This window comes from Oryctolagus cuniculus, chromosome 1 (genome assembly GCF_051225735.1).
Source record: "Oryctolagus cuniculus isolate XC-2025 breed Fujian yellow rabbit chromosome 1, ASM5122573v1, whole genome shotgun sequence".
NCBI classification, from domain to species: Eukaryota; Metazoa; Chordata; class Mammalia; order Lagomorpha; family Leporidae; genus Oryctolagus; species Oryctolagus cuniculus.
Window position 1 is genome coordinate 64787908 of NC_142867.1, and position 13492 is coordinate 64801399.

At 45.8% G+C, this 13492-nt stretch overlaps 1 protein-coding gene across 11 annotated transcripts in view; it reads right to left on the reverse strand.

Moving 5' to 3' along the window:
- Positions 1-13492, reverse strand: part of FAM168A (family with sequence similarity 168 member A) — a 195098-nt gene that overhangs the window by 17737 nt on the left and 163869 nt on the right. For 6 of the 11 annotated variants that reach the window (XM_002708711.6, XM_008264288.5, XM_089330582.1 and 3 more), the window contains one exon: positions 4137-4217. In XM_002708711.6, coding sequence (XP_002708757.1) covers positions 4137-4217 — 81 coding nt within the window. Of the gene's footprint in view, positions 1-846; positions 874-4136; positions 4218-13492 lie in introns of all 11 variants that reach the window. The other 5 variants (XM_008264278.5, XM_008264251.5, XM_089330575.1 and 2 more) reach the window with 1 other exon arrangement.

Below are 13492 nucleotides of genomic sequence, written 5' to 3' on the forward strand. Positions count from 1 at the left end.
ACAGGGGCATGGAGAAATTTCACAGCTCATCTCCTGAAAGATGTGCCACACACAGATCCAATTTCCAGCATCCAAATAATTCCAGGTTGAGAAAGTGTGCAAGGGTTTTACAAAAACACGGTCTTGAGCAGCACAGCCCAGGTGAGGGGTGGGGGAAGTGGCAAGTCCTTCCCATGGTCCCTTCCTGTCTACGACAAAAAGGACCTAATCAAGTTACACTGCTGGGACCCTCACAGGTGCCCAGAAGTTCCTGTGGTGCCTTGGGCCTGGAGTCCACACAGCCCAGAGAACCCAGCTCTGGTCCCCAGCTTATTAGCATGGTAGGCACCCTCGCTCCCTCTCACCACCCAGGAAAACGCCCAGAGTTCAAGATCTGGGCTAAGGGAACACACTCTATATATTCAACCAGGTCTTCAAACATGTCAGACTGCCAATGGAGATAGAAAATCTGATCCTGGGCCAGAGTGGTTTTTTTGGGTTCTAATAGGCATAATCCAAGGACTTTTTTTTTTTTTTTTTATAGAGGATGCTGCAAGGCCAACAGAAGAGCCACAAATAGGCCCTAGAATTTTGATTTGTTTTCATTTGGCAGCCAGGTTAGGATGAGAGATGCCTTTTAGTGCCATGGTCCTTCGCTGCTGCCCTAGAAGACGGTTCGCGTGTGTCTCCAACCCATGATTTTGCACCATCAGACATGTTCCTGCATGCTTCAGGAACTGCTGCTGAGCCACCTGGGGGAGCCCAAGCCTAGGGCAGGGGATTTGGGGAGGAAGGGGGGGGCTACCATTGTTACGAGAGAACACATTCATAGGCTGAAATACAGATGAGGAAAAATAGCTCTCATACCATAAGCGGAATGCAGGAACTGAAACTCTGTTGGATAAAAACGTTAGTTGAAATTACCACTATGAATCTGTGTCAAGTTGTATACATTGTAGTTACAAAAACAGACTTTGTCCTGAGATATTTTCCCCTGGGCTGCACAGGAAACAATGCATAGGGTGCCAGGTGCCTCTGCCCTGGAAAGGGTGGCAGACTTGCCATCTAGGAAAGTCCACTCATTGTGGAGGAAGGCCTCCCTGGGTGCCACGGCATCTTTTAGGCAGCTGACCCAGAAGCTGCCTGGATGTGAACAAGCCCAACCTCCTGCTCGTTCATGATTAGAATATATTTCATTTCTCCCCAGAACAGCAGAGGGACTTCACACATGACTGAGGCTTTACACATTAGAAGAAGTAAAGGTTCAGGGACATCAGCTAGGCTGGCCTTGAAAAGCTGCCTGTAAAACCCAAAACAGGCTCCAGCGTTATGGTGCAGCCAGCTGAGCTAGGGCTGGTGATACCAGTATCCCATATGGGAATGCTGATTTGAGTCCCAAGAAAGCCTAAGCACTTGGGCCCCTAACACCAATCAGAGAGACCAGTAAGGAGTTCTAAGCTCCTGCTTTAGCCTGGCCTGGCCCCAACTGTTGCAGCCAATTGGGGAGTGAATCAGCAGATGGAAGGCTCCTCTCTGTCACTCTACCTTTCAAATAACCATAAAAACCAACAGAAGAGCTGGGTCCCCTGCAGAGGCACCCCATTCCCAAACATCCAGGACAGTGTGGTGCTGTGGAGGGAGCGCAGACAGGGATCAGACAAGCTAGGTTTGAATTCCAGTGTACTGCTGGTAGCTGTAGAACTCTGGACAACTCATCTTGGAGGGAAGAAGCTCTAACACAAGAGTAAGGTTAAAATAAATGAGTGTACCATGGCTTGCAAGTGGTTGGAGCAAGGCAGGTGTTCAGAAAACACACTTTCCTTTCCCCTACCTCTCATAAGGTTTGTCATAAGCAAAATGGGGAGAATGTACTTTCTAGGGCTGCTATGGAATCGAGTGAGACGACTGAGGAGAATGCTTTGCAACAGACTCCGTGGGTCTGCACTTCACCAGCTACCTGTTTCTCCTAACTTGGATTTAAAATCAGATCACCACTGACACGACAAATCCGCTGGTCTTCAGATTCTGAAAACCAAGTTGTGCTTGGATCCTGCCTCCTGTGGCACCCAATAGCTCATAAGAACGATCTCTGGATCATTAAGAGCTTGAGGGAAAAGCTCTAAATGTCCATCTGGTTTTCAGAAACAATGAAACAGGGAAACCGCCTCCTGCATCCCACACAGATGACATCTTAGGGGGCGCTGAGCTGCTAAAAATAGCTCTCTCTGAAGCAACTTCTTGGTCTCCTTGAAGCGGCTGAAAGACATTTAAACCTGCGAGCCTGGCTCCTTGGCAGGCATCTACTCCTGCCATGCAGGCACCTCTCTGTTCACAAACGGCTGCCCCTGGCAGGAAGCTGAGGAGCGACACTGTCCTCTCTGACCTTGAGCCAGTTTCTGCACGGCAGGAACATTCTCCACAGCTCGGGAGACCTATGACTGCAGAGGTCATCGCCCCAAAACAGAACAGACCGAGGGTGTTAAGTGTGTGTGTGTGTGTATGTGTGTGTGTGATTCCAGAGTGAAAGGCATCTTCCCAAGGTCACACCTAACAGAAGCGAGTTCCTGCCACAGCCCCCATCTGCCCACTCTTAGTCTGGGTTTTCTAACATAAGTGCTAACACTGCCCTCTCATGGATTTTGTGGGTTTCTGAGAAAACGGCCTGGGTTACTTTAGTCATAGCTTAGAAATATGTTGACCTTCAACAGAACATAAACTTGGGGAAAATCAAATTAGATGAGGGCTTCTGTGTTGTGTCAAAAGTTAAACTTGGGGGTCAGTGTTGTGGTATAGTGGATAAAACCACTGCTTTGATGCCAACATCCCATATGGGCACTGGTTTGAGTCCCAGATGCTCCCCTTCTGATCCAGCTCTCAGCTATGGCCTGGGAAAGCAGTAGAAGATGGCCTAAATCCTTGGGCCCCTGATCCACGTGGGAGACCAGGAAGAAGATCCTGGCTTTGGATAGGCCTAGCTCTGGCCGTTGTGACCAATTGGGGAATGAACCAGTGTATGGAAGATCTCACTTTCTCTCTGTAACAAATAAATCTTAAAAAAAAGAAAATGGTGTTCAAGGCTTTTTCTAAATGTACCTGTATGCCTCTGTCGTTTAGATCCATCCAGCCTCTCACAGGCCAGCCTTCAACTGTCCCCTCTACGTCTAGGTCCCCAACAGTGCCGCCGCTTGCCTCTCCTTGCCTTTGCTGTCTCCGCTCTGCCTGAAATGCTCGTCTGCCTGCGTGTGGGTCTCCCTCTGGAGTTCCCTGCTAGCCTCTCAGTGAAGCCTCCTCACACCTCCATGCCCAGGTAGACACTTTTCCCTCCTCTTGGCAGGGTTCCTTGTACAATACTCACTGCAAATAATTTGTTCATATGCCAGGTTGCCAAATGGCCCGCAAGCCCTTCAGGTGAAGATGACATCTTTTAGCTTTTCTATCCCAGTATGTATGTAAAACTTTCAACAAATAAATACTACTGAGTAACGAAGAGAACTTACAGAAAACCAGCTGTACGTGTGAGGCAAGGCGGAGTCTCAGAGAGGTGAGTGACTTGCCCAAGGCCTTTCTAATTAGTGAGTGGGGTAATGAGGATTCGAACCTAGGACCTTAAAGCATGGGCTAAGCATGGTGGTTAGGGTCGGGGTAAAGCCTCTGCAATGCTCTCGGCCCCAGGCAGACAGACGTTCTCAGCATTTTCAAATCCATTTCAACTCTGATGCAAGGAGCATCGAGCCTTTCCTGTTTCAGAAAAACAAGCAGCTTGTCTCAGCCTGAAGACCAGCTCTTTCCCTCTGGTGGCAAGTCTCTCACTCTTGCAAATCCACAGCCCATGAGTCTGCTGTGGATGTGTGTGTGTTTCCCAGTGGCAGCCTCAGGGGAAACTGAGCAAAGAATGGACCTGGACATTGCCTGGGAGAGCAGGACAGGTTCCGTGAGGATGCACATCTCCGACATACCAGCACAGGGGGCAATGGGCAACCTTCAGTCTCACGGAGCATGGAGGGATTCCATCCCACCCCTACCCGGAGGCTGAGCTGCCCCAGTTCCCCAAGGGGACTCTCAGGCTGGCCAGGCTGAGCCAGCAGGGGGATTTGTTTTTCCAGTTAGAGCCCCACCTCCCACCCCATTCACCATTGCTGCCCCTACTTTCTCCTTACCTGGAGCATAACTGGGGCTATTGGTCGGGTACAGGCTGGGATTGTAGGCAGGGGCTGCTGCCGGGTAGGCTGTGGGATAACCTACAAAGAGATGAGAAAAGCTTCATTCAGCTAGGCAAGAAGAAAGGCAGATTTTTCAAGAAACAGAACCTAAGTCCTAGGTTTGGCCTTCAAGCTCAACATGGGCTCTTTTAAAAAATATACACGACCAGCTTTCAGTCTCTCAGGGGATAGTCACTAACACTAATCAATCTATCTATCTATCTATCTACACCAAATATATAAAAAATATATATGTGAATAAATGTAAATATAAATAAATACATAAAATATATATTAAAATAGACCAAATATATATGTATGTATTTATACTTATAAATACTTTTTTTTTTTTTGACAGGCAGAGTGGACAGTGAGAGAAACAGAGAGAAAGGTCTTCCTTTGCCGTTGGTTCACCCTCCAATGGCCGCCGCGGCCGGCACGCTGAGGCCCGCGTACGGCGCTGATCCGATGGCAGGAGCCAGGTGCTTATCCTGGTCTCCCATGGGGTGCAGGGCACAAGCACTTGGGCCATCCTCCACTGCACTCCCTGGCCACAGCAGAGAGCTGGCCTGGAAGAGGGGCAACCGGGTCAGAATCCGGTGCCCCGACCAGGATTAGAACCTGGTGTGCCGGCGCCGCAAGGTGGAGGATTAGCCTATTGAGCTGCGGTGCCAGCAACATACTTATAAATACTTATATATATTTACATATAAGTATATATAAATATATATTTATATACTTATAAATACTTATATATATTTATATATATACATATATATTTGGTCTATTTTAAAAAAGTGATACAAGAACTATGTCTGTATCCTCACTGTTAGAAAATGGAAACAACATAGAAGCATATATGGTAAAAAGTTTTTTTACTTCCACATTCTTGGTGCAATACCACTGTCCTTCCCATGGGGGAACACTGTTAGCAGTCTAGCACTATCCCTCCAAATGGTTTCTTTCTTTCTTTTCTTTTTTTTTTTTTTTTAATATTTATTTTGTTTATTTGAAAGGCAGATTGACAGAGGACAGAGAGATCTTCTATCTGCTGTTTCACTCCCCACATGAATGCCACAATGGTTGGGGCTGGGCCATGCCAAAGCCAGGAGCCTGGAACTCCATCCAGTTCTCCCACATGGGTGGCAGGGGCCAAAGTACTTGTGCCATCTTCTGTTATTTTCCCAGGGACATTAGCAGGGAGCTGGATCAGAAGCGGAGCAGCCAAGACTTAAACTGGTGCTCTGATACGGGATGTCAGCATCACAAGCCGCGGTCTGATTCGCTGCACCACAACATTAGCCACCACCCACCCCCCCAAATAGTTTCCATGTATATTTACACACAGATATGCAGTGCTGTGTTGGTAGGTATTTTAACAATGGGCTTGAAAAGGTTGAGGCAAAGGCTGTTTTATAGCATTTGCCAATTGCCCTCCATCACTAATTGGAAGCTACCAACATCACAAGTTAATGAGCAGTTGGGAAGAGACACTCATAATCAGCTCTTAAGAGCCTTTATGAAGCTGGTGTTGTGACATTGTGAGTTAAATTGCCACCTGTAATGCCAATATCTCCTATCGGAACACCAGTTTGAGTCATGGCTGCTCCACTTCTAATCCAGCTCCCTGCTAATGTACCTGGGAAGGCAGTGGAAGAGGCCCACATGCTTGGGTCCTTGCCACCCACATGGGAGAACAGGAAGGAGTTCTTGGCTTCTGGCTTCAGCTTAGTCCAGCCTCATTCATTGTGGCCATTTAGGAATGGAAGATCTCTGTCTTTCTGTCACTCTGCTTGTTAAATAAATTTTAAAAATGGTTAAATAAAAATGGTAAAAATTGCAAATTTTATATTACACAATTTTTAAAATCATTTTTAAATATTTATTTATTTGAAAGGCAGAGTTACAGAGAGGAAGAGGAGCGACAGAGAGAGATATTCCTTCCACTGATTCACTCTCCCAAAAGTTGCAATGGCTGGGGCTGGGCCGGGCCAGGCCAGGAGCCAGGAGCTTCATCTGGGTCTCCCACATGGGTCCAGGGACCCAGGTACTTGGGCCAACTTCTGCTGCTTTCCAAGGCATATTAGCAGAGAGCTGGACTGGAAGTGGAGCAGCTGGGACATGAAACGGTGCCCATATGGGATGCCAGCGTTGCAGGTGCCAGCTTAACCTGCTACACACAATGCCTGGCCCCATTATGTTATATATACTTTACCACAATAAACAAAGTTTCAGGAATACAAAACTAAATGTAATACATAGCAGTTTGCTGATAAGGGCTCTTTTTTTTTTTCCTGAAGATTTCTTTATTTGTTTGACAGGCAGAATGATGGGGAGAGTAGGGGAAGACAGAGAAAGAGAGAGATCAGCCATCCACAGGCTCACTCCCCAAATGGCTAGCCTAGGTTGAAGCCAGGAGCCTAGATCTCAATCTGGGTCTCCCACAGTGGGTTAGCGGGAACCCAAGTACTTGAGCCACTATCTGCTACCTTCCTGAATGCGCATCAGCAGGAAACTGGATTGGACACAACCAGGCACTCTGCTATGCTAAATGGTGTGGCAAGTGGCATTTTAACCACTACACCAAGTGCCCACAAGTATGTTTAGCTTTTAAACCAAGCTGTGCTTCCCAATGGCTGCATCAAAATTAGTCCTAACCAATACTGTATGGGTGTTCAGATTTCTCTACATCTTTACCAAGGTTTGTTATTTTCCCTTTTGAAAAAAATTATAGCCATCGGCCGGCGCCGCGGCTCACTAGGCTAATCCTCCGCCTAGCGGCGCCAGCACACCGGGTTCTAGTCCCGGTTGGGGCGCCGGATTCTGTCCTGGTTGCCCCTCTTGCAGGCCAGCTCTCTGCTGTGGCCAGGGAGTGCAGTGGAGGATGGCCCAGGTGCTTGGGCCCTGCACCCCATGGGAGACCAGGAAAAGCACCTGGCTCCTGGCTCCTGCCATCGGATCAGCGCAGTGCGCCGGCCGCAGCGCGCCGGCCGCAGCGGCCATTGGAGGGTCAACCAACGGCAAAGGAAGACCTTTCTCTCTGTCTCTCTCTCTCACTGTCCACTCTGCCTGTCAAAAAACAAACAAACAAACAAAAAATTAAAGCCATCATAACAGATGTAAAGTGATGTATCATTGTGGTTTTGATCTATATTTCCCTAATTATTAATAAATGTTGACATCTCTTCATGTGTTTATTTGGCCCTAGTATGTCTTTTTTGGAGAAATGTCATTCAAATCATTTTCCCATTTTTAAGCTGGGTTGTCTGTTGTCTTGTAGGAGTTATTGTCAAAAAGTTCATGAAAAATTAAAAGTAGCAGAAAATATGTATTACAAAAAATTATGCATGGATTTCAATTTTTATTTTTGCAACACAAATAAAACTTTGTTTTCTGGGAACTTTCTGAAGTACCCTTGAATATTCTGAGTATTAAAACCATCATCATATGGGGCCGGCACTGTGGCGCAGTAGGTTAATTCTCTGTGTACAGCACCGGCATCCCATATGGGCACCAGTTCTAGTATGGCTGCTTTTCTTCCAATCCAGCTCTTTGCTATGGCCTGGGAAAGCAGAGGAAGATGGTCCCTTGCACCCCATGTGGGAGACCTGGAGGAGACTCCTGGCTCCTGGGTTCAGATTGGCCCAGCTCTGGCCGTTACGGCCATTTGGGGAGTGAACCAGTAGATGGAAGAACTTTTTCTGTCTCTCCCTCTCACTGTCTGTAACTCTACCTATCAAATAAATAAATCTAACAAAACCATTATCAGACATGTGCTTTACAAATATTTCCTCCTATTCTGCGGGTTGCCTTTTCACTTTCTTGAGCCATCACTGCTGCCTCCCAGGGTGCACATTAGAAGGAAGCTGGAATAAGGAGAAGTACTGGGACTTGAATGCAGCAGGTGCTAAGATGTAAGATACAGGAATTCCAAGGACATCTTCACTGCTGTGCCAAACACCCATACCTGAACAATTTCAACCAATAATAATAACAAAAAAACTCAAATAAATCTTTGGCTGCAACTCTTTTTTAAAGGGATGAGTTCTAAAAACGAGATTTTTAAAGTTTTTAAAGTTTTATTAAAGTTCACCCACCCATTCAACAAATATGTGAGTATCTACTCTGTGCCAGTACTGATTGGGGGACTTAGCCAATAAAACAAAGATCCCCACCCTAGTGCAACTTAGGATAAACAGGAAACAGAAACAGTCCCAGGTGCTGAGAGAAAGCCGAGTAAAGGTATCTGAAGTGCCACTGTGCTGAGGGTGAGGGCAGCGCAGCACGGAACAGGCTAACCAGGGTAAAACACACCATGAAGGCAGGATTTCCACGGACTTGAGGGAAACAAGAGTTAACCAACCTGTTAGCTGAAGGAAGAGCACCTCAGACAAAGAGGCAAAGGCTCTATGTTGAGAGCATGAGGGACCTGACCTGTCAGTGGGACAGCTGAGCGGCCAGAGTGGCTAGAGTGGAATAGACGAGGGGTCGGTAGTAGTAGTGGGAGGCAGGGAGATAAAGGGCTGGCCAGTTCAGGGGGGGTCTTACAGGCTACTAGGAGGGCTTAAGATTTATCCTGAGTGAAATGACAAGTCATCCCAGGGTCTTAAGCAGAAGAAGAATATGATGTGACTTATGTTTCAAAAGGGCCACTTGGATTGCAGTGCTGAAAACACTCTAGCAGAGGTGGGGAAACTTTTTTCTACCAAAGCCATTGGATATTTTTAATATCATTTGTGGGCCATGCAAAAATTATCAGCTTAAAAATTAGCCAGCTGGAGATTTATTGAATTTTGAGTCCCGCATGCAATTGCCTTGGCAGGGCCAAATGATTTCATGGGCTTTGTATGGCCCATGGACTGGCTGTTCCCCAGCTGGGCAAGGGGGCAAGGGTTGAGAAGCAAAGAGAACAGGTGGGAAGCTACTGCAAACTCCTGGCCACAGAGGGTAGGGCTCAGACCAGTGCAACAGCAGTGGAGGTGATGAGGAGTGACTTACTAAGAGTTTTCTTTGCTGACAAAGACCGTCATTTGTGCTTGCACTAGCAGTGTGTAAGTGCCTGTCTCACTGCTCCCCACAATTTTTAAGTGCTCATTTGTATTTTGACTGACAATGGAAAGCTGGTTTTAAAAGTTAAAGATTAAATCCCTAAATCCCTAAAAGCTTCTTTAGGATTTGTAAATATTGGAGCTTTAATAGTGTATCTCTGTTAATATGCTGTTCCCTAAATCCTCTCCAACTCCAAAGAAGGCATCTTTCTTTACCCCTCAATCATTTTCTGATTTTAGGAGGGAGGCGATCAACTGTTGTCTCTTAATTAGCAATCTGCGGGGATGTCACATCTCAAGGAGAAAGTCAGGGACTTAATCTGGGAAGCCACGTGATACAGTGTCATAACTGAAATCTGTACTCAGGGTCATGGAAGAGATGTCTTTTAGTTTTTAACAATTATAGAATCTTCCTTTAATGCTTTCAAGTTGAATTACTTTGAATTCACTTGAATTGGTAGATGCAAGGGTATCTCAAAAAGTTCTTGGAAAAATAGAATTAAAAGTTTATTCTCATACAAAACATTTTGAAATCTATGCATTTTTTTCAAAATACACATTTTCCATAACTTTGCCTTAAAATTATTTATTTCTATTTGAAAGGAAGAGTGACAGAGGGTGAGAGACAGAGAGAAAGATCTATCTTCTACCTGCTGGTTCACTGATTCCAGAAGCCTGGAACTCAATCTGGGTCTCCCATTTGTGTGATAGAGACAAGCACTTTTTTTTTTTTAATATTTATTTGAAATGCAGAGTGACAGATCTTTCATCTGTTGGTTCACTCCCCAAATAGCCACAATGGTCAGGGCTGATCCAGACTGCAGCCAGGAGCCAGGAACTCCATCTAGGTCTCCTACATGGGTGGCAGAGGCCCAAGCACTTGGGCCATCTTCTGCTGCTTTCCCAGGAGCAACAGCAGGAAGCTGGACTGGAAGCAGAACAGCCAGGACTTGAACAGGGGCTGATACAGGATGCTACTGTTGCAGGCGGCAGCCTAACCCACTGCTCCACAGAGACAAGCACTTGAGCTAGCACGACTACCTCCTAGGTTGTTCATTAGCAGGAAGATATCACTTAGTACTTTTAGAAACAGTTTTCTTCCATCCATGTCTTTTTTTTTTTTTAATTCTTATTTATTTATTTAGCAGGCAGAGACAGAGAGCTTCTGCCTACTTGATCATTCCCTAGATACCCACGATGGCCTGGCTAGGCTCAGGCCAAAGCTGGGAATTTAACCCAGCTCTCCCACATGTGTGGCAATAACTTGAGCCATCAGAGTTGCCTCCCAGGGTCTGCATGAGCAGGAAGGTGAGTCAGGAGCCAGAGCTGGGCACTGATCCTAGGCACAGCAGCATTCCAACTAGCCCGCCCCTCACTTGATATTTTTACTGCACTTTTTTTCTATTTAGGTATGTTTAGACATACAAATATTTACAATTATGTTACCACCTGCTTACAGTAACATGCCATACAGGTCTGGAGTGTACGAACAATAGGCTACACTGTAGAGCTCAGGTGTGTAGTAGGCCACACTGTCTAGGTTTGTTTAAGTACGCTCTCATGTTTTTGCACAAGGACCAAATGGCCGATCAGCCCACTTCTCAGAGTATCCCCACCTGTCCTTAGGTGACACACGACAATACATTTACTTGTTTATGTGATCACTGCCTGTATCCCAAAACTAGTACGAAAGTTTCCAGTGAAACTTGCTAGTCTGTGACTATTCCTGTTGGAAATCTCCTCCCATCACACTCGGAAGACATCCAGAAAGGCTCTGCCCCAGCCATGTGAGCAGAATACCTTCCATGTCCCCATCCTCCCTGGGCCGAATGGGTCTGCTAGCGCGCAGGAGTGGTGAGGTACACTGAGCTGAAAGAACCTGCTGCTTATATGTCAACCACTGCTTATACGTAAGATGGCACCTGTTGTCCACAAATCAACTTTATTTTGTGGACAAGCAAACGAAGGCTCAGAGGTGAAGTGACTTTTGGGATAAGATTACTCAGCAAGCCAGGGGTAGCTCTGAGAAGAATATCTGAAAAGCAACGCCAAATAACTACAACTTGGTCCTTGGAAACATAGCTGCTCCTTTGCCACTTATATTTTTTGATGGTCAAGAGTGAAGAGAACAAATGAACATACGTGAACGTTTCTCTTTTGTATCTCAAAGGCTGTAGGAGTGACCAGTTTTCCTTGGATTTTGACGTGTATGTTGAAATTGCTTTAAGAGATGTCAATAGAATCTAATCCTCTTTTCTTGTTGTTACTAGGATTAGGACTAAAGAAACAAAAGATTTTTTATAAACATGGAAATTAAAAATTACTTTCAACAGAAATCAGGAGGCTAATTCTGAAACTACTTGCTCTTTTAGAGCTAAAAATAGCAAAGTATCCAAAAGCTGGTGGGGGATGCACTCCCTGACTCCTCAGGAAGGCAAAGAGGATCGACTGCTCCGGCAACAGGGGACACTTCAGTGATAAAGACATTAACAAGAAATCTGCCGATGCCAGGGTGACCCAAACCAAAACAAACAAAAAAGTCTTTATTCTTCTGAAAAGACAAGGAATGTAATTTTTAATCTGTACCTTGTTCTGCACTGTATGCTAAGACTTCTTTATCTGATGTAATCTTCACCCTAACTGTATAAAATTTATTATTAGATGTATTTTAGAGATGAGGGTATTAACAGTGCCATCAACTAAGTAAAGAGGGGCCCAGATTCAGGCTGCTAAGTGAGTGATGTCACGCCTACCAACCACCCCACCTCTCCTCAAAACAGGAGTCTTCTCACAGCAAACCTCCAGACTGGGCTGCCATTTACTCTGCCAATGTTCTCTGATGTCATTTTCAAAGCCATGGAAAATAGGAAATCATTCTTTTTTTTTTTAAGATTTTGTTTCTAATATATTTATTTGACAGGTAGAGTTACAGACAATGAGAGAGAGAGAGAGAGAGAGAGAGAGAGAGAGAGAGAGAGAGAGAGAAAGGTCTTCCTTCCGTTGCTTCACTCTCCAGATGGCCGCAACGGCTGGAGCTATGTCGATCCGAAGCCAGGAGCCAGGTGCTTCTTCTGGTCTCCTGTGCGGGTGCAGGGGCCCAAGCACCCGGGCCATCCTCCACTGCCCTCCCAGGCCACAGCAGAGTCGAACTGGAAGAGGAGCATCCGGGACTAGAACCTGGCGCCCATATGGGATGCCAACTCTGCAGGCGGAGGATTAACCAAGTGAGCCACAGCGCCAGCCCTGGAAATCATTCTGAAAAGTCAATTTACCTAAAGATAGTTTTTTTTTTTTTTTTAAACTGTTCTGTTCCTACTCAGTGTCCTACCATAGGTCATGCTCATATTATCATAAAGTACCACAGGCACTGAATTACAACTTTAGAACGAGTATTAGAGGTGATGAGACCAGTCTGCCACTCAGCACAAGAATACACTGTGGGACGGCTTGCAGGGCTGGCCTCAGGCCTCTACCAGCGCCACTTCCAATGCACTATGCTCAGAAGCTCTTCAGTCACAGCTGCTGTCAGACAGCCCTGAAGGTTAGGGAAAATCTGCCCTACGAAGACTCTCACCCGAAACACCTTCTCAGAGACTGATCCTAGTTTTATCCTCACCGGACAGCCTGTTAGAGGTATGAAGATATCAGTCATTCTCCTTGAGTTTGTTCAAATCTAACCAACAGACCCAGTTTCTTCCATCTTCCCCTGGGTTTTCACCACTGATCAGACTTCAGTTTAAAAATTCCCTTCCCTGAAAATAGTTGTTTTTCTTCCTGCCTTGTATACTCTTTTACTGATGGTGTCCCTCTCTCTGATTTTTAAAACATTTTAATTGGGGGTGGTCATTGTGGCACAGTGGGTTAAACTACCAGCTGTGATGCCAGCATCCCATATCGGAGCTCTTCCTCTCCACCTCCCTGATAATGCACCTGGGAAGGCAGTGGATGATGGCCCAAGTCCTTAGGCCTCAGCCACCCATGGAGGAGACCCAGATGGAGCTCTGGGTTCCTGGTTTCAGCCTGGCCCAGCCCCAGTTGCTGTGGCATTTTGGAAGTAAACCAATGAATGGAAGATCTCTTGCTCTCCCTCTCTCCATAACTCTGCTTTTCAAAAAAATAAATAAGTCATTAAAAGATTTTTAATTGAACTGACATGACAAGACTCTAGTGATGGTGGTCAGTGAAGGCCTAATGTGACTTAATACAGATTTATTTATTTATTTTTTACCATCATCATAACATTTAACATCTGGGAAATGTTTACCC